Source organism: Exophiala xenobiotica (assembly GCF_000835505.1).
Source record: "Exophiala xenobiotica strain CBS 118157 unplaced genomic scaffold supercont1.6, whole genome shotgun sequence".
Lineage (NCBI taxonomy): Eukaryota > Fungi > Ascomycota > Eurotiomycetes > Chaetothyriales > Herpotrichiellaceae > Exophiala > Exophiala xenobiotica.
The window spans coordinates 2,651,243-2,672,245 of NW_013562489.1; the positions used below are offsets into that span (position 1 = coordinate 2,651,243).

Here is a 21,003-nt window from a genome sequence, read left to right on the forward strand (position 1 = left end):
TCCTGGGCACAATGTCTCCTCAACCCCGTCATTCTCGTCGCATCCGCCGGCTCCTATTGAGGTGGCCGTTAATCACCAATCCGAGACCAGTCCATGTCACTCGTCTTGCCAACCATCAAGGACCATAATGGATCGAGTCCATTCACAAGAGCGAGAGGCCAGCAGCAAAGATGCCATGCGGGGCCATGGATTTAGTTCCAACTCCCTCCACATCATCCCCTCTTTTCCACTCGCACACTCGCGGATCCGGTTGCGAATGTACCCAATGAAATGGACCTCACAAGTCTAGCCAACCAGTGATGATCATCACCCTTCCTTCAGTCAAAGTTACTGCACGCGCTGCGGACGTCGACGAACATGCCTCCTCCGTCAATCCGGGCTCCAGACGTCGGCCGAGGATAATTCACATCTTTCATATATCCGCCCAAGACACCCCCGCCCTTTCGAATGTTCTACACTACAGGTCTATGAACAGGTTACTGCAGACTTTCAGTAAACACTCACAAGAGAGATAGCATACTAGCAAATCTCGGTCCAGTGCGATTGGCTTCTCAGATCAAGGATAGTGTCACCATTCAAGATGGCCAAAGTTGCAGCATCAGCTGTTCCGAACCTCAAGTCCCAAATCGATGCCCTGACTTCCGACCCAACCGGAGCCCCGGGCGTCGTGTTCGCGGCGGTCAACAAGCAGGGCGAGCCGATTTTCGAACATGCTTCCGGTAAGATCGGTGCTGGCAAGAGCCAAGCCATGACCATGGAGAATGTCTTCTGGATTGCGAGCTGCACGAAAATGATCACGGGCATCGCGTGCATGCAGCTCGTCGAGCAGGGGAAACTTGCGCTAGATGATGTCGAGTTGGTTGAGAAGCTTGCGCCGGTAAGTCACCCTTTGCCATGCCCACGAATATTGCTAGGGTAGGCTGCAGCGGAAGCGGAGTGAGAGTGAGAAGAAGGGAAAGGATAGATCGAGCGAGCAGTTGCAGTGTATGGCTGCTGATGAAGGAGAGTAGGAACTCAAAGCCGTCCAAGTCTGGGAGAATGGCAAGCTTGTGCCAAAGAAAAGAGGCATCACGTTGAGGATGTTGCTTTCTCATACTGGTATGTCCCCGCGACCCGTCATTTTCCCTCGCCACGCCTGCTAAGGTTGTCGACGCGGATGTTGGTACATCGATTTCTTCGACACCCCGCTAACGCTCGGTCGGTAGCTGGCTTCGGCTACGCCTTCTTCGACGACCGCCTGAATGACTGGGCCGGTCCATTGGGCGTCGACGAATTCTCTGGCTCGTACCACGACTACCTGTCGCAGCCCTTGGTTAACCAGCCCGGTGAGGCATGGGAATACGGAATCAATATCGACTGGGCAGGGCAACTCGTCGAGCGCGTTTCCGGTATGAAATTGAACGACTACTTCCAGACGCACATCTTCAAGCCCATGGGCATCACGCATATCAACATGTTCCCAACGGACCAAATGAAAGCGGAGCTGGCATATATGAACTCCCGCGCGCCGGATGGAAGTCTGTCGCTTAATTTGGATGGGCATCTGAACAGACGGCCCCTGTATGCGAAGACGAAAGAAGAGTTGGACACGACGTTCCATGCCGGTGGAGCGGGCTGCTTCGCGCGTCCGAGCCAGTATTGCCAGGTCATTGCGATGTTGTTGAATGATGGCGTGCATCCAGGAACAGGGCAGAGGGTGCTCAAGAAGGAGACCGTGGACGAGATGTTTACGAATCAGGTTTGTTTTTTCCCTTTGTCCAGGTTGGATGGAAAATGATCTGGTGCTGACGTGTGGGGATAGATCCCGAATATGCCCAACTTTGCACGACAGGTAAGTCTTGGTTGAGAGCTTGAGCTTGAAGCTTGAGCTTTGGCGGTCTCGTGGGTGTGAGGACTTTCTGTCTCGCTCAAGGCCACTTGGGCCAACAGTGCGCCGAACCAAGACAGACGCTCATTATCCGGAGGAGCACGAGCACGGGATAAGGTGCTAATCTGCTCGCAGGGTATATCCCCACCGAAACCACACCTCTCGAATGCCTTGCCCGAGATCTACCCCGAACCTCACGACATTCCGCAAGGGTGGGGCTTGACATTCTTCCTGCACCTCAAGGACTCGGCTGTTCATAGCGAGGGCACGGGATGGTGGGCTGGTCTCCCGAATCTATTTTGGTGGGCTGATCGGAAGAGGGTACGTACCCCGTCTACCTGTCTTTTGGCCTCCTCTGTGCAAAAGGCCTTTGTTCTCTTCATTTGCTTTTCCGGGAAAAAGGGGGAGACCATGCGATATGGGCGAAATTTGGGCTGACAAACGTGTGTAAATCAGGGTATTGGTGGCATCATTGCAAGCCAGATCATTCCGTTTGGTAAGTCGACGTCCCTGCCCCAACCACCACGGGCGCCCCCCGCCCCCCCCCCCGGACCCCAAAATCAATCGCCAAACCCCTTGGGCGGTTGCAACACCACATGCCAAGATTGCTGTGCGTTATCTGATGACTGACGCTGGGCTAATACATGTCTGTACGTGCAGGTGATCCCAAGATCCTCGGCCTTTGGGCACAGATTGAGGCTGGATTGATCCAGAATTTGCAGTAGTTCTATCCTTGGATATCAACACGGTACGACGGGGAGAGGGGACTACTCGTGTGGATCATGATCAGAGGCACCAGAGTGATTATCGCTATGTGAAGGCAGCGATGTAATTTGATCTTATACTCAAAATCTTTGGTCATGAAAATATGTGTGGTATTTTACATGGTCAATCGACATCCACATGCTCACATTGAGCACTGTAGAGATCCACCTCAAGGAACTGTCTTACATACTATACAAACAGCCGCTCGAAGGGGAGAGATGCTCTTTTGTTGGACCACCTGCCCGAGGGCTAACCGGAGAAGTCTAGCTGATGAATGACCTTGTCGTGGGATGCGCTTTGATGCATCGATTCCTCATTCGCACTGGGTCGGTGACGGGAAGACGAGCAGGTCTCTCGGCGAAGCGCTCAATCAATGACCGTTCAGCATGGGAAACCCGATGTCGGAGACGTGGCAGACTTGCTCGGAGGGATTGATCGAGTCGGCCAAGGTAAACCATCTAGTCAACAATCTTGCCGTAGAAGGGGACGCCAAGTTGTTGAAGAAGGAGCCTGGCATCCTTGTCGCAGCTGGCTGTTGTGTGAATGGTAATGTACAAGCCCTAAGCAAGTTAGTAAGTAGGACTACTGCGGAAGAATACGACATACCGGCACCATCTTTCCAGGATAAGCATCGTAGTTGACTTCGATCTCGGGAAAGCCAGAAACCACTTCTGGATTGAGACCAAACGAGAGATTCCCACTGTTATCACCCGTCGTTGCTCTCACACCATTCCAATCCTTGATGCGCGGTAACACCACATCGATCAACTTGCCCAGAAAGTGATACATGTCCTCCCCCTTCAAATCCACAGTCATACTGCACGGCTTGCCCTTGATGACGCCCCAACCGGCTTCATTCGTTCTCGCTCGGTGGATCTGAACACGCTGGTTTGTGATTGCTTGTAATACCATGCCTGCTACATGCAAATGTGATGAGCCACCCTTCAGCGCCCCCTTGACGTACGCATGCACAGTGACTCGCTCGACCATAGGGACGTTTCGGAACGTGATAGGCTTTCTCAAGAGCCGCAGGACATCTCCACCGCGAGGGCCACGCAACGGCCTATTCGCAAAGTAAGGAGAGTCACCTATCCATGGACGTAATCGAGCACCTTTCTCAAGGGGTCTGAAGCCAGGAGGTGTATGTTGATAGCACATTGTCATGAAGTCGGGTGCGATGATGCTGTGGTATGCTTGTTCGACTCGAGGGGAGGAGAACGGCCCAGGAACGAATTCTCGACTGGCAGGATCGGAGGGAGGGAGCGGCTGGTGAGGGTGTAGAGGTCCGCGATCGTATTTCGGGCTGCGAAACTGGTATCTAGACACTGTGAGTGCGGTGTTGGCAGGACGATGGGGCAGTCGAGAGAGAACTACCTGCTATGAGGTAACTGTCGCTTTCGCCCTCTGGCAACCTTCACTGGATCAAAGTCTCTGGCTTGAGCGTCCCAGTCCCCGGGTTGTGATATTGAGGACATCTCTTCAAGGTCTTGGTCAGGTCCCTGCGCGACGGCTGCTTGGGTAGCGGCCGTCCTCCGTGTCTGCTGACAACGATTGCATATGGTGGAATTGCTGAGCGACCGCCATGATCTAAAAATTCGAGAGGAGAGTCTTGTTGTCGCCATCGCGAAGGCACTGCAGGCGTGATATCGTGAGGAGCTTGGTGGTGTATGTCAATTGGTCTTCGAAGCTCCTTTCTCAAGCCGATGGTAGAAAAAGTCCAGATGGGGAGAGTGTCGACGCTGTTTTAGTTCATGATCTGGCGAGCTGGCTTGCTTCACGTTAGATTGTCAGGGCTGTTCAAAGCGGCATGCAGCTGAGCGCAAGGCTGACTCTTGGGAGAGCACCTTCTGTTCTATGGCTGGCTGGCTACCCCACTTGCACTTCTACACAACTAATATTCCTGGCTTCGATGCCTTGACTGTCGTCGGTCTCTCATCGACACGATAGAAATCGCAACCGCCTCTCGCCCTCCCACTCCCCATTTCCCTCGAATTTCGCTGCAGCGACACCCATTCTCGGCTACGAAGAGTGCCGGGAAACGCAGCAACGAACCTCATGGAGCGCGATTCTCAGCTCTGGTCGACTTTCGCAGAACGCCTGTCCTGACCCCGAAGACGGTCGCAATGACCTGTTTCCCTACTACGAAACCGTCATGGAAGATGATATCGCCCCCCAGGTGTCCATGTATGACCTTGCCGTTCAAATGGTCGACTACCGACTGACGACTCTGTGTGCAGAACTGTAGATCGTGTGGAAAAAGAGCTGGCAACCTCCTTGAAACAGAAGGATCCTCCATATCCAGGCCTAGAAACAAAACTGGCCAAGTGAGAGATACTCTTCTTCCCACCGGGCTTGCACTAATATGTGCAGATTCCGGTCAGTATGCCAGGATTGTATCTTCGCCGACTTCGAAGCAGCGGCGCAGAAGAAAGTTGAACATCGCCTGTGGGATGCGCATTCAAAGGTGAATAAGACATTTCGAGGTTGCCTGGCCAAATTCCGTGACGGAGATGGCAAAAAGAAGCATGTTGAGCGCCGAAAGGCTGAAAAGCTCTATCTTGACTTCATCAAATCGAGCATGCGCTTCTATCGTGGTTACATTCAACGCCTTGCTTCGAATTTCGCCAACGTTCCAGAGGTCTTTGAGGTCGCTCAGAAGTTCCACCTCGAGAGTAAGACTCCCCGGTTATGCTGAATCACAAGCTGACAGTATATAGCGTTCTCTGCGGACACCCCTCAGCAGGTCGATTTGGCACTGAAGAAGCAGATTGTTCGATCGTGCTATCTGACTCTGATCCAGCTCGGTGATTTATCTCGATATAGGGAAACCGAGTTGCAAACCAAAGAACGAAACTGGGGACCAGCAAAAGGATACTATGATCTGGCAATTGCTCTTGATCCAACTTCTGGGATGTCGTACAACCAGCTAGCTGTCATTGCATTGACGGATCAGGATCATTTACGAGCGGTCTATTATCTCTATCGAGCGATCTCCGTCGCAAATCCCGCTCCCCAGGCCGAGGGAAACATTCAAATCGAGTTCAAAAAGGTCAGAACCAAGATGATACAGGGCAAGCCAGTCTCAGCGGGTGAAGCCGCCATCGACTGCAGCAGTGACCTGCAACATCGTTTCATCCTCTTCCATGCTCGCTGCTTCGAGCCGCATTTCCCAAACCACGAGGAGCAGCAAGCTGAGATTCTCAGCTTGCTCGCCGATGACCTTCGAGAGAGGCCATTCGACACAGTGATTCGAAAGCTGTGCTTGATTAACATCGCTGCCGAAAGGTACGCGGGCAATCAAGTCGCAGGTATGCTAGTCTCCCAGTATGTAAATAGAACCCTTTGCTAATCAAGGCGAACGGCAGGCTTCGACTCAGACGACTCTAAAGCGTTACGATCCTACGAAAGACTGCAACAATTCAACCTATCCTGTTTCTTTATGCTCTTGAAACTGCTGCTTGATGAACTGCAACAGCGTGCCAAATCAGCAAACTATACGTCGAGCAGCGCACCCGCCGAACGATCTCAGATGAGCCCGGTTATACGACGTATTCTACCTCATTTGGGAGTGTACAGTGGTTGGCTTTTGAGCACTGTGCAGTTTCTCCTTGTCAGTAAATCTGCCAAGGTTCAATTGAGCGAGCTCTGGCAAGTCTATGCCGAAGCTCTCAGTCTCCTTGTTCAGTCATTTCCTATCACTACCATTCCTGAAATCCCTTACTTGTTAGATGAGGATCAGGATACCGTGGCATTCACTCCGTTTGAAGCCTTCGTTCGGGAGAAACGTTTCCAGGGCTCTGCCAAACCACCTTACTCAGAGGCAGTTTTTGGTAAGCGGTCGCCTGAGAAGGAGATGCTCTATCGAATCAAATGTCTGACAAAAGATGCCCTCCACCTGTGTAACTGTAAGAAGTCGGTATGTTACATCATCGTATGATGCAATGGTCAAGTTGCTAACGGAGGCAGGGCGATTCTGACTTCGATACTCTACCTCTGATCTTCGCTGGCATGCGCATTGTGTACACTGGGCAGGGTGGTCTACATGTTGAAGATTCTTCAATGGGCTCTTCCATGCACGCGAACAGTTCAGTGGGGAGCATCAGCCGTGACGACATCGAGCACGCAAAGAGTTCTATCAATGCGATCGGTCGTCGTCGTAATCATCATGAGGGCATGTCAGAAGCTTCTGCGACCTCGACCATGGAGAACATGGTGAACGATCTCACGGAGCAGGATGGTACTGAATTAGTTGGCGTGTACAAGGGGACTTCGACCCCATCCTTGAAGACACCTGTGGTACAATCTTTTGCTGAAAGAGGCCTGCAGCCGCAGCCTACTACCATTACCGCACATGATATCGTTCAATCCTTTCGACACTCAACCGGCTCTCTGGCAGGACTTCAGGGCCAGATCGATGACCAACCTAGTATTCCGCCAGTCTGGAATACCCCTTTCACACCGAGGCCTGGAGAGACTGGATCGTCTCCTCGACCAAGCACGGCGAAGCAAATTTCTACCGCCGCAATGCCGTCTCATGTCAACAGTGCTGCACAATTCAATGCTCAGATAACGCACATGCAGCAGCAAATACAGCTGCGCTCATCACCACTCGAATCCTTTCAGCCTACTATGTCAAACCACTACGATACACCGACTAATTTGACGTCTTGGATTCGCCATAAAGATCAATCACAATCCCCACTGTCACCCTGGCAGGATTCAGGTCAGGTCTGGGGAACAGTCATACCGACACGATCTCCGGAGCCAGCCCCGTTTGGAGCTATTGGAGAGGCGCGACCAAGAAGCAGCCGAGAGTCCTACGAGTGGTCACGCAGGTTGACTTGATACCCGACGGCGGGCAAAAACATTGTGCAACAGAGTAGTCCGATGCATATGGCCACGCGATTCTTGAAAAAATCGACGACGATCATATGACCAGGTTCGGAAGTCCCTTCACTTCCGATTCTTTTCTGTCTAGCTGCGATGTACTCGTTCAGGAAGCCTGGAGTCTAAATCTGTTCCTGATCTAGGCGGCATTACTTTTTTTCATCATGATGTCGTGGAGGACGTGGTATCATGCCCAAGATACTTGGTCTTGTTGAAATAGACCGTATCGTCAACGCTATAGTGTTACAAGTCAGTGTAGATGCTGGATTGCTATCACCACGCAACTGCACTGTCATCACGCCTGGAACGTCTGCTTGGGGAACGGGTATCTGTGGGATTTGTTAGTCGACCATTCACGAATTTCCGCACTTTGAGACTGGCAATCCGCGCATTCTCCCGCCTACCAGAATAAAGCACTGGTAGACGACGGTCTGTGCGGGCGAAGTAGGAAAGACGCAAGGACAGGAAAGCATGACTTACGAAGGACCCAGTTCCTGCAAACCCAGTCGCGCCAACCACTGTCCCTTCTTGATACACATCTCCAGTGAATCACCCTCGACGACACCAGCACAGAAGCCACCAGCAAAAGCATCACCGGCACCGTTCGTGTCGTTGATCAACTTCTCGTCGATCACGGGGACAGAGTACTCCTTGACATCGACCTCGTCTTTACTTTGATCCTTGACTGCCACGATGGTTGGATCCGTACCCTGGGTAACGATGACAACACGTGGGCGTTTGGTGTTCACCTTGGGCTGTTGGGCCATGAGTTTCGCGCACTCTTGCATCGAAATGCCGCTCTTGCCTTGAGACTCGGCCCAGGTTTTGGCCTCGTTCTCGTTGCCGAAGACGAAGTCGCAGTATGGTAGGATCTCGGCAAGAGGTTCCTTGAAGAATTGCGGGATAAAACCCGCGGACAGGCTCAGCATGAAGATCTTGTTCGTTTCGGCGGCGTGTTTGGCCACGGCCATGGCCGCGGGTGGGCAGACGGTCAGATGGTAGCCGCCGACGTAGAAGATGTCAGTGGATTCGACCATGGACCAGATTTGGGGTTGTTGCAGGTGCGAGATCTTGTAGTTGTTGGCCGCGGCAAGGTGTGTGCACATTGTGCGGTGGTGACCTGTGATAACAACGCCGCATTTTCCGGTGGGAGTGGAGGGGTCGATCATGTATTCGACGTGGAGACCTGGAGGGAGCGAAATCAGGGCAGCGTTAGTTTTGCTTCTGGCATAGAAATTGGACTATCCAGCGTCATAGCGAGACCATAGGGGAAGAGGAGGGTAGGTGGAGAGGACAGAAACGGAACAAAGGACGCACCCTGCTCAGCACATTTCTCTCTGAGGATTTTGGCGTACTCGTCGTCGCCAACACAGCCTATGTACCATACACTGTCAGGCGGGAGCATGTATTGAGCGCCGCGGGCCGTGTTCTGAGCGGCGCCGCCGGGGATGAGCTTTGCGTCGTGGTTCTTGATCAGGTCGTCGTACAGGTCCATTTGGTGAGGTTCGGCGAGGAGGGTGTCGTCGAGCTTGAGGCCATATTGTTGGAGCATAGACTCGTCCCTGTGCCATTTGGAATCAGTGTTAGCGAGTGAAGGAACGAACAGCGAAGGTAGGCGTAGGCGAGAGTTCAGGAAGTAGACGTACCCTTTCCCTTGGATGTCGAGGAGGGGGTTCTCGAGGCAGAGGAGCTTGAACTTCTTCGTCGACATGTTGACTGTATGAGAGGGAAGTCTGGTGCGGTGAGGGATGTAGATGCGAGGGTACGAGGGTGAAGCGAGGGACTGAGCAAAGTGTGGTCGAGAATGCTCGAGCATGAAAGTACAATGGAGTATGTTGAGGACATAAATTCTGGAGGCACGCTGGGAGGTGTTGGAGATTTCGATTGACGCAAGTGGGGTGAGCACTGGTGAGCGAAACCTCCGATAGATACCTCCGTAGTCGAGGCTGAACTTATCCTCGACTGCTATCCAACGTTCAGCCCCTGGGCATCTTTCTTCAAGCGACAGCAACAGAGCGAAAGAAAGGGCCTCCGGGTCATGGTACTATTCTTGACACAATAGCTCCTTTCCTACGACGTTTTGCGAGCTGTGCAGGGAACAGAACACCTTCCTTTCCACAGATGAGCTGAGCTCTCCATTACACCTACTTCGCATACCGACCATCTCTCTTGTCTACCATCATGGCCTCCAATCCAGCCGCCGAGATCGCCTCTGCCATCCAATCCGCCTCTATCAATCGCCACCCTTCGCCAGCCCACGACATCAACCCATCGACCGCTGCGTCGAAGAAGGTCCCGGGCCGTACCATCGAATCACCCCCTGGAGGCCGTTCACGCTCTCAATCCTTGGACTCCACCGACTCGACGATCCCCAGCGAAATCATCCGTCCTCGACCACGCAGGAAGTCCTTCCCTCCCATTCCCGACTTTCGCTTCGAACAGAGCTACCTGGCGAGTATCAAGGCCGCCGACACGAATTGGAAAATCGCGTTTATCACGGTGCGCGACCAGGTGCTCCTGCCGCTCATTCAGGGTATCGCGTGGAACTTGATCATGTTTGGCTGGCGGCATTGGAACGGCGCGAGCAAGTTCCAGGGCCAGAGTTTAGGTGCAAAGGTGCGGAAGTGGTGGTGGGGGGTGAATAATTGGAAAATTCCAAATGAGAAGGAGGCGAGGAGGGAGGCCAAGGTAGTGAAGACGGCCGAGGATTTCTTTGTTGATCGCTTTGGAAGTGCGTTGGGGGATTGAACTACCCGAGACAAATTGCGAGAGAGAAAAGAGAAAGATTTGACCTTCGTGAAAGGCACGATTGGATCCATCATACTCAGCTGTTTGGACATTCGAGAGAATCTTCGCCGAGCGCACCAGTCCGGAAGCCTACGATGGGGACGCATGCTGTGTCTCCGGTCATCTTGCTCAGAGATGCTCATGGGTATCGAATCAAGCCAGCGCCTGAATTCAATGCAGTGTGGCGTGAACAAGGCCAGAGCCCTATCAAATCATGTGCAAGAAGGTCGACGGGGCTGGATAACAGTAATTGGGCGCCATGAGGTAATCTCAAGACTTCCGAGTCGCTACATGTACTTCGCTTGCGAGAGCCCGCATGCAGAGACAGGCGACGATCCTGTAGGACGATAGTCACAGCGACACAGGACGAGGACTGTTTGAGGAAGCATCAAACACTTGGGCCACAAGGCTGCTTTGCTTGGAATCATTTGCCTGAAAGACAAATCACGACTGCATGCCCCTGGGCAATCCCTTGGAAAAGTATCGTGCAGAGCGCAAACAAAGCACAGTAGAATGGCGGGCACATCGGCAGGCATGTCGAAGATAGGCAATGAAAATGCTTTGGAAGATGATTGATTCCCATCCTGTACCGAATCAACAATGTTCTATGCCTCTTCAGCATTGAAATCGCCGTCCGAAGCCACGCCATAGAAGCCTGCACAGAGACATCATCTCTTCTGCATTCAGCATTTCGTTCCGGATGCCCATGCATTCGCTCCGTCAAAGGTCATCAACCGTCCACTAGATGCTCTGCATGTGTATTGGGCCATCATGAGAAACCACTTGGCTTTCAACGGACCACTTCCATCGCCAGTAACATCATCTCTCCGTTTATCGGCTCGTAGCCTGCACCTTCCCGGGCTTGCCCTTTGCCTGCTGCTTGCTTGCAAGACCACCACGGACCTGACCGGTCGCGGTCTTGGCGGCGGTCTTCGCCTTCTCAGCCTTCTTCTTGCTCTCCTGCGCGGCCTTCTTCTCCTTGGATTCCTTGATGGCGGCTTGACGGGCAGCTTGACGGGCTTCGGGACGTTGTGCTCGGCGCTCCTTGATCACGTCGAGAGTGGCACCGACGATGGCGCGCTGGTGCTTGACTGTGCGGCGAGTTCGTTTCTTTGCGACTTCCTACATTATTTTAAAAAATCTCAATGTCAGCCCCAAAAGTGCTCCTCGTTCCACATTCGTTCCCACGCCGAAATCCTCTTGTTCTTTCGAGATTTCCAGGCAACGGCGGGTTCCGGTTCGACTAACCTCCGAAATACCCTTCTTGTGCATTCTTCGGTACAACATGGTCCAGGCTATTCTTCGAGGGTTCTTGCGCTGAAGGAACAAGGATTCGGTTTTGCCATTTTGGAATCGGAAGATCTTGCTGTCACCACGGACGTAGAGTTTGCCCTGTAAATCTCCCACATCATGTCAGTTCATTGTCCTTGTCTATTCGATATGGGAATATGGTTTCCAGTCTCTTGATTTATGTGTGGTTCGTGTGTAGAGGAGGGGTTTCAATGCAACGCGACTGACCTTGCCCGGGTAGATCTTGGTGGCGCTGAAAGTATCGTCGTAGGTACGCATTTTGGCCGGTCGATGCTGTACCCGTCTTCGATATGGTGGTTGTTGAAATTGAATTGATTCCGCAGTCGGCCGTTCAAGATGTTCGCGAGGCTAACGTCAATTCCCAAGTGTGGGCTTGGCAAGCGCGGTCGCCAAGAAGTGCTACGGTGGGCTGGCAGAGAGCCATTTTACGGTGCATCACACGATCCGGCACGCAGATGCTGCAAAAAGGAGAACTATCGCCAAAGATAGGTCACGACAGGTTCATGCATTTCTCGCTTCTCCCGCTCGACGAGATTCATCTTATTTACATGCACAAGTAGCCGAGGCATCACTCCAGGCCTTCGCAAGTATCTTTTGATTGGTTGACTCCGATAGAAGCATAAGCTCCAAGCTCGGTTCATCTGCAGCACATCATGGAGCAGCTTTTCTGGCTCACTCATGGGTATCACATCACTAGAAGCCGTGGCTTTCTCAATCCATCATCTGTGCCGCTTTGCAGCAGGAAAAGTTTTCTCCAAGCTCCTCTCTGGGGTCTCATATCATTAGAAGCCGTGTTATTCTCAATTCATTTCCGCGCGTCGTCACTTTTGTCATCCCAAGAGGTCTGCTTTTAGATAGCAACTCTATTCATGTTCTCGTCGTGCCAGATGCACTCCATCCACGGATTCTTCTTGCACTTGCGGCACTGAACGTCAGCGCAGATCGGGTTGGGACACATTCCGCAGCAGTCAGGGCAGACCATCTTTCCGCATCCAATCTTGTCACCAGGTGCGCCATGAGTGCATTGCAAGAAAGTAGGAGCCTCCTGGCCGTACGCGAAGCAGTTCGAGATGTTGCCGAGGGTTTCCTGAGCGCGAAGAAGCGACTCCGGATTGTCTTTGTGGATCTTGGTGGCAAGATAAGCGGCTTTGTAGGCGCAGCAAGCGCGTCCGCAGACAGCGCAGCATTGGTCCATGCAAGTGGTGCATTTCAGATTGCGGGAATGCCAGGCTCGACCGGTGTTTGGGTGGCGCGGATATGGCTGGTCGGGGGAATAGTCATAGGTGTGACAGTTCAAAGTGGTGCGCAGGTATCGTTCCTTTGAAAGCATTAGCAATTAGTATGGGAAAATTAGCAGAAAGTAGGCTCACAAGATCCGGACGTTGGAATGTGCGAAGCGGACCACCATCAACAGCACGAGCAGAAGTAGGCGATAGTACGGTATCGATTTGCTTGTCAATTTGCTTGTCAGATTGCTTGTCACTCTTTTGTTTGAACAGGTCAGTGACCTTGCGCAGACTAGACTTCTTTGTATCGAAGGTCTCAGAGACCGGTGTAGTTGCGGTTCTGGGGCTATCGACTGGTGTTTTGGGGTGGGTGAGCGCAGGCACTGGACCTGTTGGTGAGCCTGGCTGGAATGATTCGTAGATTTCGGTATCTGAGGAAGGTCTGGTGTTGATTTGGAGCTGAGATTTATTGGATCTCATGCCAAAGATGTTTTTTTGAGATTCGGTGCTCTTTCGATCGTTGCGGCCCCGTGACCCAGCAGACGAGCGGTACGGGCTCTTCGCAGCAGCTTCCGTAGGCATTTGACGAGCGTTGAATGGGGGGTCCATGGGGACGAATTTGCCGGTGCTTCTCGGGGGTCTGGGAAGAACTTGCGCCGGGAGAAAGTTGAATGTGACGCGACCAAGGTTACGATTAGGGTCAACGTTTCGCTCGGCCTCAATTCTTCTCCTATCATCAGCCCAACTGTAAACTTCAGGCGCGCCTGAGGTTGTGATCATCTGCGGGCGATCGCGAGGGGAGAAGGTCGCATTGCCAGAGAACCCTGGATGCTCGGAGATATCTGGAGGAGGGAGAAGCGTCAGATCTTCGAAGCTGCCAACAAGGGTTCTCTCGTCTGAAAACCGCGACATCTTGTGTCGGACTGCTCTAATCTCACGTTCGACATTAAATTCGAACGAGGAAGAGTTGACCAGGGAGTGAGGTCAAAGTGAACGACCTCTCTCCTGCAACAACGGTGAATCCTCCCACGTGATCTCACCTTTTAGAAGTGAAGGCTTTCGGGCCCTCAATGAGAAGCTCGACAACTTGCTCTTGAGGCTCCGTAGAGAGCCAAAGCTCCCTACGGACCTGTTGGGCTTGGTCGGCGTTTGCGGTCTATACACAACGATGCTGTCAGCGTCCGTCATTCGTGCAGAATGGGGTAAGACACGGGGTGTACATACTCAGCCATGTCGTCCGTCGATGATAACAAAGAGCGAGGAAGAGGGTTATGACGGCTGGCATTTTGTATTTTCCTTTCCTCTGCTGCGTGCTTCGATCGGCCAATAGCGCACCCCGTCTCAATCGCATGCTAAGGACAATGTTGTCGCCAAGGTGGACGACGACATCATCGCAGCAAATCTCGGTGACTGGGTAGGACGCGGGACGTTGGGGAATGGCTGTCTACAGAAACATGCCCTGAAATGCCAGGGCGGCTGACTTGTTGTGAAACCTACTTGTGGAAAGAGGTTCTGATCTGCTAGGATGGGCTACTCTTGAGGAGCAACATAGTTGGATGATGCCGTCACAAAGCTCGTAACAGAAACATGTTCAAAGAGGACAAACGACACAGTATCAATGGTAGTAGACATAAGAGATGAAGCAACCACTCACCAGAATACAAAGCAAGCATTGATCATGGTAGTCTATCGCAATTCATTCATCGTCCCTTATCTCATAATGTTGGAGGACTCCAAAAGGCTCAATTTCGAAGTGTGTATTCACAAGTCCTGGTCTCCCGGTCGAGCGAATACCTGCTAGAGCTGAATACATCTAGAACACCATCATCCACGAGTTGCTGAGCAAAAGAGAGCTAGATCCATAGTGAAAAGTCGAGTTCATCATGACGGCGCGGCATAATTCCGGGTCCATTCTCTCGCCGTTTGGATAGCAGCCTCCTGGTCTTCCTTCCATCGCTGTGCTACGTCGTTTGCCAAAGGATCATCCGGATTTGGAGCGCCCAACAGAGCCTGTATTGAGAGAAGGATGGTTCTGATCTGCAAAGCTGGTGACCAATTGCCTGAGGTGCGATTAGTGGATCCCGAACTGGTGCAACATGGACAGTGCTTACTTTTCAAGACGTCCAGACAGATACGACCAAGCTTGTCAATATTGGGATGGTAGATCTTGGTCAAAAATCGAATCTTGGGAGGTGTCATAGGATAGTCATCTGGCAAAAAGAGCTCAAGCTTGAAAATGCCTCCTAAGCGGGAATCAGTGACAGCTTCCAGCATGCGAGCGAGTCGATAATACCTTCGTACGGTGACTGCGACGGGCCATGTATGCTCACGTCGAAGTACCTCAGGTTATCTTCATGCGGTACAGCACTTATTCCCGGTACACTAGATGGATTCTTCTCAGCCCCACATCCTCTTCAGATCGAGAAAGGGGTTGCCATACGGTTCAGCCATCAACCGCTCTGTCTCTTTCACAATTCTCTTTGGCAGCGCCATATTGGACGTAGCTATGCAGATAGGTCCGCAAGGACGTGAGAAGGAGGCAAGGTTTCGGGGTGATTCGAATTGATGGTGTGAACGTGCAAAGATCCAAGAGCTGGGACCGATGCAAACTCAAGACTCTCTTGCAAAAGGGCTGCGCCTGCGGCAATCAAAGTGGTTGTGGGTAGTAGACCGTGTTAATTGCCGCTCGACTGATCCAAGTATCGACCTGCGATAGGAAACATGAGTGAACAATCCGCAACTAAGACTTCTCGGTCGTGACTGCCTTCTCGAAACACCTGAATTTTGAGGCAGAGCAATTGAAAGTGCAGCGACTGCGCCGGAGGCAGTAAACGGAAGACGTTTGATGCAGTGCCTCACTTACAATGTCCAGTGACGGCGAGACGGAACCCACCTCGCCCACCTGACTCGTGCTGCTTCTTGGCTTCACACCAAATTTGGGCCTTCATGACTCGGCACTATATCGTGGTCCCAGTTGTGCACATACATCGTCGACTTCACCTGGAAGCAGACTCTTTCTCCAGTCAAGTGAAGCATTGTCATTGCTCCTGAGATTGTTGCACATTAAGCTCATAACGACAGACCCGCGAGAGATACATCGTTAGCGCATCATCCGGTATAGCTGCGTAGTTAGAAATACAAACGAATATATTGTTACAAATATATCTACAGCAATAATAAATTCCAGCTTTCCGTGACTCTCAAGTTTTCTTGATCTTCCTGATTGTCGCATCACTAGCTTTGGAGGTCAGGCCACGGCTGAGACCCGCTCCTATACCTCTGCCCAGTGTCGCAATCTTGCTTCCTGCCCAAGGATTTAGACGCTTATCATCTTCGTTGAGCCCTTGATCGAAGTCGCTGCCATCATCGAGGGCCTCAGTACCATTCGCATCCGGCCCGGGCTGGCTGTGTGTGGCAGTCGTCTCATGATGCTGCTGAGCTGATACGGATGCGGCTTTACCACGGGCTGCAGTTACAGACTTGGATCTCTGATGATGCTGCGTAAGCGCAAGGAAGGCAGCAAGAGCGCTGTCAGTACCATAGTCAGTATTAGTGAGAACGGTGGGAGATCGTTGAAGTCCCGTGTTGTTGTGGCTGTGCTGACGACTCATCGGTGGCGGGGCGAGAGTCTGTGATTCGGATCCATCCAGTACAGGCGGATACGGAACGTCGATGGTTATCAATATGGCACAAGTGCACCCGCACCCTGTCGGGCAAGTAGTGTGGTCGTCACTGTGATCACTCATGCCTTCAAGGTCTACTGCATTTCCGCTTTCTTCCTCTTCAGATGATCTTCTAGACCTTGCGCCGTTTGTCCGCTCTGAGCCGAACCAACCCTGAGCACAATCATAGCAGGTCATATGACCGCACTGCAAGCAAGGTACCGCAAGGCCCTTGATCGAAGCTACACAGATCGAGCATGCACTTCTGCAGGGGGTTTTGAGCGTTGCTGCTGAGCCGGAAGCCGATGCTTTACATTGTTGATTCACGCACTGCCAACCAATGGGGATTCCATTCTTCTCGATTGCACCTAGAGGCTCTCCGCAATTGCGGCAGCACCGACGGATCTGAAGTCCTGGACTCGTTGCCCGAGATGCAGAGGTCATGCTCTTTCTTCCTAAGTGGCCATTGCCAGATTGCTGGTCGTAATTTGATCCCCCTTGCTGTGCAGACACTGACTCCAATGAGGTATCGAACTTGAGTATCTCGGCGCGCTGGACAAACATCTGCCAAACATCAAGCAGATTTGCATAGCATGCTCGGTATGCGCCACATTTTCTGCTTAGGGAGGGGTCCAGCAATGGTGTATGTGGATATCCGTCGAGGTCGAATTGGCTCTGGTTCCACAGATGGACCTTGATCTTTTTGCGCCTTGATGGCTTTTTCAGTTGTACTGGTTCGGTAATGTCGCTGGCCACCGTCGAGTGGAGACTGCGACGAGTAGCCACCGAATGTTTACCACTGCTCCTTTGAGACTGTCGTGAAGGGCCAGAAGACAATGAAGACCGCAAGTTCGTATTCTGGCTTTCTTGGCTGGCCCGATCGCTGCTGTGATGAGATATACGCGAAGATCTACTGCCGCTCTGACCCCCAAATATCCCTGTAGATACCCAGCCAGGGGCCAGTGAGCCGGATGGACTATACTTCTTGAGTCCTCCAGCAATGGTAGTAGTGGAGCTTTGATTAGGCGGCGACTGCGAATAAGACTGCGTCAGAGCTGACAAGCTCGCCCGAGCTGAAGAATATGCCGCGCTGGAGCTTGCTCGATGGCCAGCCCTGTTCCCTTCAGGTGATGCCGAAAGAGAAATTGTGGTCGAGTAAGGACCCCTGTCACTAGAATCGTCGACAAAACTATGCGCTCGAGATGAGAGTTCGCTGTCATGTCGAACAACGCTATGGCGTAATTTGTGTTGGTGATGCAGTGGCACTGTTCCCGCTTTCAGCTGCATGTTCGGGCTTAGCAGCACATTGCCCGAATCCACCAAGACATACCCGTCAGGGTCGACTTCGTCTCGGATGGAGGCTTTAGCCACAGCTCGGGAGGGGAAATAGTCGGCAACCGACAGTGCAGCATCCCGCTCGTCGCTCCATGGTCCAGTAGCCGGGTCTCCTGGTATGGAGCCGTGGTTGAGAACGGATGCGAAAACACAAGACATCATAGCGAGCATCTGGACATCTCCAAGCCTCTCGTAATGGTCGAATATAGCAGGTAGAAGGTATATTGACCCCAGAGGATGGTTGCCCCATCGCGTTCTTCCGTAGGGTCTGCTCTCCGATGAACAAACACCATTCGACATGCGTGAAGTCCTTGCAACAGCTCGTGCTATTACATTTATATCATTAGTCGTGGTATAGCTCAAGTCAGGGACGACTTCCAAGGGTACAGTATCGTCTAGAACCAGGCCCAGTAGAGTCCAGACAGATGCCAAATCCTCCAAGGAGGCCTTCCGAGCAACACTTGCGTTGTGTTTGCATACTTCCTTGCCATTGCCATCGCCGAAGATTCTATACTCTTGCGCTAGCTCGCGCTTAGAAGGAATCAAATCTTCAAAATCGTGGATTGACACGGTCGTCGTGCGACGCACTTCGGTCAATTTGTTGCCTCCTGTTGTCGAATTATTTGACGGATCAGGGGAGCGCGAGTGCTGCTGTCTTCCAGAAATGCCAACAGGGTAGGCTGACACACCCCGGATGTTTTGCTCAGTCTCGAAAGAGGACGATGAGCTGCCGGATGATTTCCAGGACGAATCCGAAGTGTCGGAGTCAGAGTCGTCATTGGCGGTTCGATTTCCACTGGCCGCTTTGCGAGCAGGTGAACTTGTGTGCAAACGCCCAAAGCCCTCAAACAGTCTGTTTGATTCCGAATCTTCAAGATCTTTCACGCCCAGAGTGCTCAACAAGGAAACCGGTTCTTTTGATCTGGTAGGGAAGAAACAGACGAGCTTTCCTGTCTCAGACCAGATGGCCCCACAGCCTTTCGCAAGTGGTACCATGATGTTCGCTGAAGCATCCAGTCTTTCCCGTGCGCCGTCAACCAATGGATCGTCATCATCACTGCTAGATTCATCGGCCGGGATGGTATTCGCCTCCAAGATTTTTGATTCAGTCAGCGACTCTCCCAGGACCCATGCAACAATCTGCTCCAAATTCTGTTCCCGTAGCAGATATCGCAGGACGGCCTCAAGACAACCTCGCTTTCTCGAGGCGTACGTCTCTGCAATGGTATGGAGTTCGGTGCTGATCTGCCTATGTGTGGCTTCATCCACAAATCTAGACTTTTGCAGAGTGAGTACCGCATTAGCGTTGCGAGGATACAGCTTGGGAAAGCGCATCTCCAGTCTAAGAAAGACCTGACTCTGTTCCTCTCCCCAAGGAGCTTGCAGGGACATCACTGCTTTACGATGTGAGATGTCAACGACCTCAAAATCCACCTTTTTGAACTTTTCGCCGACATGGCGAATCTCTTCTGCAAGAGTGTCCGGATCCCAGGAAGATATCTTCACATTCTTCAGCCACGCAATGGGATCCGCACTCTGTCGATTGTTTCCCCGTCCATGCATGCCTGATTTTTGTGCCTGACGCCCTCCCTGCACCCAGCCTCGAAACTGTGACACAGGGACCTTGTTCATACCTACGCTTGTGCTATTCCGGGGACGAAACTGCATGAGGTGACTATGACGCGAGAACATCTCGCTTCGAGGAGTCTGTTCCATCGGTGATTCCGCGTCGTCTGGCTCGTCACGAAAGGTTCTGTAGATGGCGCCTTTTCGCGTGAAGTTCAGCCGCTGTACTCTTGACTTGCCCTTTTCGTAGCCAATGTCCGCATAGATCTCGGGGTCAAGAGCATGAAGTTTCAGCTCTCTGTCGGTGCCCCAAGACACGAGCTGGAAGTCTCTGTCGTCAACGCCGTTGTCTACTGTGCCTCGTGCTCGCCATAGGAATTCCTTGACCTGTCCGTCGTGGCCAGGAAATGTCGCGACTGGGCGCACAGGTCCACTCTCGAGCACTCCATTGAGTGCCCGGCGGTCATAGAGATACAAATCACCGTGGCCACGCTGAGGCATTGCCAGCAGGCCGAATCCAAAAGGAGTGTGTCGGGCCCTCCAAATGGGAAATGGGGTCTCGATAATTCGCTCCGGCATGTCTTCCTGGATATCCAAGTCCCAAAACTTGATTGTCCTATCGAGGGAGCAGGTAACAATCTTGTTGGCATGGTGCCGATTCCAATCGACGCCATAGATCTTGGTACCGTGAGCCTGGATTGTGCGCACTGGGTAAGCGCCATGTCTGACATCCCAGATATGCAGAAACTTGTCGTGAGAGCTGGCGATAACGTGTTCGTCTTGGCGACTCCATTTGACCTGTGTAGAGCCAGCAAACCAGTCCGAGAAAGAGTTTACCGGTCGCAGAGGGGCTCTCAAGTCCCAGCAGTGCACAAAACTGTCCACAGCACAAGTAGCAAGGACATCAGGATTATGCGCCGAGAAATTGATGTCGGTAATTGCTCTTGTGTGCCCATGAAGGACGAATTCGATGCTGTTCAGCGATGATGGCAGCTGCAGATTCCAGACTAGTGCCTTCTGGTTGGATGTGCTGATGACCCAGTAGTCCCGCGCCGCAAATGGGGACCATTGTACATCGGCGACCTCCCAAGGGGTCCGATGAGGTAAATAGCGGGGAACCGAATAAGGTGAGTCCAGATCTATAATATGCAATCCCTCTTTGGAAGCTAAGGCCACATCTCGACCACTGGGTGAAATGGTCATCGACCCGACGGGCTGTTCAAGCCTGAAAGATGCATCCTTGCCGAAAGTCTCGCTCTCAAAAGCGGAGGCCGGACCTCGTCGCGCCATCGCGTCCAACGCCAATTGACAAGCGAGAGGCACTCAAGATGCAGAATGTCCTCGGGGAAGCCCCACGGTTATCTTCGACGAAAGTCGGCAACGAAAGCCAGGGCGTGACATTAAGGCTAGCATTTCGAGCGACGCGCCTTGACCTTAGTAGTCCTTGATCAGTCAAATATTTGCATTAACTGGCCACGAAGTACTGCTGGTTGATCGTTCGACTTCGCTGCGCAGAGCATGAGCTGTCAGAATGCTGAGGAAGTGGACATTTCAAGATATGGATTGAGAAGAGACAGCGGTAGAGTAGTTGATGTCG

General features: G+C 52.3%; 9 protein-coding genes across 11 annotated transcripts; 3 read left to right on the forward strand and 6 right to left on the reverse strand.

Annotated features, from left to right (window-relative positions):
* The first annotated feature begins 50 nt into the window (after positions 1 to 50).
* Positions 51 to 3,209, forward strand: PV05_10266 (uncharacterized protein). The gene is made up of 7 exons (XM_013456686.1): positions 51 to 877; positions 1,011 to 1,098; positions 1,206 to 1,738; positions 1,802 to 1,831; positions 2,003 to 2,188; positions 2,324 to 2,363; positions 2,528 to 3,209. The coding sequence occupies exons 1-7, from the start codon at positions 581 to 583 to the stop codon at positions 2,590 to 2,592; spliced, it is 1,239 nt and encodes a 412-aa protein (XP_013312140.1). The 5' UTR covers positions 51 to 580; the 3' UTR covers positions 2,593 to 3,209.
* Positions 2,663 to 4,319, reverse strand: PV05_10267 (uncharacterized protein). Its single transcript, XM_013456687.1, has 3 exons — positions 4,007 to 4,319; positions 3,239 to 3,950; positions 2,663 to 3,192 (listed from the first exon to the last, which is right to left on the reverse strand). The coding sequence occupies exons 1-3, from the start codon at positions 4,252 to 4,254 to the stop codon at positions 3,091 to 3,093; spliced, it is 1,062 nt and encodes a 353-aa protein (XP_013312141.1). The 5' UTR covers positions 4,255 to 4,319; the 3' UTR covers positions 2,663 to 3,090.
* Positions 4,320 to 4,516: 197 nt separating this feature from the next.
* On the forward strand, positions 4,517 to 8,869 carry PV05_10268. 3 transcript variants are annotated; one of them, XM_013456690.1, is made up of 6 exons: positions 4,517 to 4,816; positions 4,870 to 4,956; positions 5,003 to 5,304; positions 5,350 to 5,940; positions 5,998 to 6,548; positions 6,599 to 8,869. In XM_013456690.1, the coding sequence occupies exons 1-6, from the start codon at positions 4,785 to 4,787 to the stop codon at positions 7,475 to 7,477; spliced, it is 2,442 nt and encodes an 813-aa protein (XP_013312144.1). In that variant the 5' UTR covers positions 4,517 to 4,784; the 3' UTR covers positions 7,478 to 8,869. The 3 variants fall into 3 exon arrangements, with proteins under 3 accessions (XP_013312144.1, XP_013312142.1, XP_013312143.1); XM_013456688.1 differs by having other exon boundaries at positions 4,870 to 5,304; XM_013456689.1 differs by having other exon boundaries at positions 4,517 to 5,304.
* PV05_10269 (uncharacterized protein) lies at positions 7,164 to 9,350 on the reverse strand. Its single transcript, XM_013456691.1, has 4 exons — positions 9,166 to 9,350; positions 8,837 to 9,081; positions 8,000 to 8,705; positions 7,164 to 7,848 (listed from the first exon to the last, which is right to left on the reverse strand). Exons 1-4 carry the CDS (start codon positions 9,333 to 9,335, stop codon positions 7,815 to 7,817), a joined length of 1,155 nt encoding a protein of 384 aa, XP_013312145.1. The 5' UTR covers positions 9,336 to 9,350; the 3' UTR covers positions 7,164 to 7,814.
* A 115-nt stretch (positions 9,351 to 9,465) lies between these two features.
* On the forward strand, positions 9,466 to 10,878 carry PV05_10270 (uncharacterized protein). Its single transcript, XM_013456692.1, has one exon. The coding sequence runs from the start codon at positions 9,701 to 9,703 to the stop codon at positions 10,265 to 10,267; it is 567 nt and encodes a 188-aa protein (XP_013312146.1). The 5' UTR covers positions 9,466 to 9,700; the 3' UTR covers positions 10,268 to 10,878.
* PV05_10271 (60S ribosomal protein L24) lies at positions 10,693 to 11,940 on the reverse strand. Its single transcript, XM_013456693.1, has 3 exons — positions 11,825 to 11,940; positions 11,555 to 11,698; positions 10,693 to 11,428 (listed from the first exon to the last, which is right to left on the reverse strand). The coding sequence occupies exons 1-3, from the start codon at positions 11,873 to 11,875 to the stop codon at positions 11,138 to 11,140; spliced, it is 486 nt and encodes a 161-aa protein (XP_013312147.1). The 5' UTR covers positions 11,876 to 11,940; the 3' UTR covers positions 10,693 to 11,137.
* Positions 11,941 to 12,467: 527 nt separating this feature from the next.
* Positions 12,468 to 14,075, reverse strand: PV05_10272 (uncharacterized protein; the record flags this gene model as incomplete). The annotated part of the gene is made up of 4 exons (XM_013456694.1): positions 12,468 to 12,935; positions 12,988 to 13,685; positions 13,884 to 13,999; positions 14,068 to 14,075. 4 exons carry the CDS (start codon positions 14,073 to 14,075, stop codon positions 12,468 to 12,470), a joined length of 1,290 nt encoding a protein of 429 aa, XP_013312148.1.
* Positions 14,076 to 14,724: 649 nt separating this feature from the next.
* On the reverse strand, positions 14,725 to 15,336 carry PV05_10273 (ubiquitin-conjugating enzyme E2 N; the record flags this gene model as incomplete). Its single annotated transcript, XM_013456695.1, has 4 exons — positions 14,725 to 14,903; positions 14,955 to 15,086; positions 15,137 to 15,225; positions 15,284 to 15,336. The coding sequence occupies 4 exons, from the start codon at positions 15,334 to 15,336 to the stop codon at positions 14,725 to 14,727; spliced, it is 453 nt and encodes a 150-aa protein (XP_013312149.1).
* A 675-nt stretch (positions 15,337 to 16,011) lies between these two features.
* On the reverse strand, positions 16,012 to 20,979 carry PV05_10274 (uncharacterized protein). The gene has a single exon (XM_013456696.1). It carries the CDS (start codon positions 20,694 to 20,696, stop codon positions 16,044 to 16,046), a length of 4,653 nt encoding a protein of 1,550 aa, XP_013312150.1. The 5' UTR covers positions 20,697 to 20,979; the 3' UTR covers positions 16,012 to 16,043.
* Between the last annotated feature and the right edge of the window lie 24 nt (positions 20,980 to 21,003).

Bases quoted from the DNA above. Each gene is read 5' to 3' on its own strand.
- PV05_10269 (XM_013456691.1), bottom strand. From the start codon at position 9,335: ATGCTCGAGCATTCTCGACCACACTTTGCTCAGTCCCTCGCTTCACCC. The intron at 9,082-9,165 runs GTACGTCTACTT...CAAATGGCACAG, and splicing joins CTCGACATCCAAGGGAAAGG to GGACGAGTCTATGCTCCAAC. The intron at 7,849-7,999 runs GTAAGTCATGCT...CAAATCCCACAG, and splicing joins TTGCAGGAACTGGGTCCTTC to ATACCCGTTCCCCAAGCAGA.
- PV05_10266 (XM_013456686.1), top strand. From the start codon at position 581: ATGGCCAAAGTTGCAGCATCAGCTGTTCCGAACCTCAAGTCCCAAATC. The intron at 878-1,010 runs GTAAGTCACCCT...GAAGGAGAGTAG, and splicing joins TGGTTGAGAAGCTTGCGCCG to GAACTCAAAGCCGTCCAAGT. The intron at 2,364-2,527 runs GTAAGTCGACGT...CTGTACGTGCAG, and splicing joins AAGCCAGATCATTCCGTTTG to GTGATCCCAAGATCCTCGGC.
- PV05_10267 (XM_013456687.1), bottom strand. From the start codon at position 4,254: ATGGCGACAACAAGACTCTCCTCTCGAATTTTTAGATCATGGCGGTCG. The intron at 3,951-4,006 runs GTAGTTCTCTCT...CACAGTGTCTAG, and splicing joins CGACAGTTACCTCATAGCAG to ATACCAGTTTCGCAGCCCGA. The intron at 3,193-3,238 runs GTATGTCGTATT...TAACTTGCTTAG, and splicing joins ATCCTGGAAAGATGGTGCCG to GGCTTGTACATTACCATTCA.
- PV05_10274 (XM_013456696.1), bottom strand. From the start codon at position 20,696: ATGGCGCGACGAGGTCCGGCCTCCGCTTTTGAGAGCGAGACTTTCGGC.
- PV05_10268 (XM_013456690.1), top strand. From the start codon at position 4,785: ATGGAAGATGATATCGCCCCCCAGGTGTCCAT. The intron at 4,957-5,002 runs GTGAGAGATACT...TAATATGTGCAG, and splicing joins CTAGAAACAAAACTGGCCAA to ATTCCGGTCAGTATGCCAGG. The intron at 5,305-5,349 runs GTAAGACTCCCC...GACAGTATATAG, and splicing joins TCAGAAGTTCCACCTCGAGA to CGTTCTCTGCGGACACCCCT.
- PV05_10271 (XM_013456693.1), bottom strand. From the start codon at position 11,875: ATGCGTACCTACGACGATACTTTCAGCGCCACCAAGATCTACCCGGGC. The intron at 11,699-11,824 runs GTCAGTCGCGTT...GGAGATTTACAG, and splicing joins CCAAGATCTACCCGGGCAAG to GGCAAACTCTACGTCCGTGG. The intron at 11,429-11,554 runs GTTAGTCGAACC...AAAATAATGTAG, and splicing joins ACAAGAAGGGTATTTCGGAG to GAAGTCGCAAAGAAACGAAC.
- PV05_10270 (XM_013456692.1), top strand. From the start codon at position 9,701: ATGGCCTCCAATCCAGCCGCCGAGATCGCCTCTGCCATCCAATCCGCC.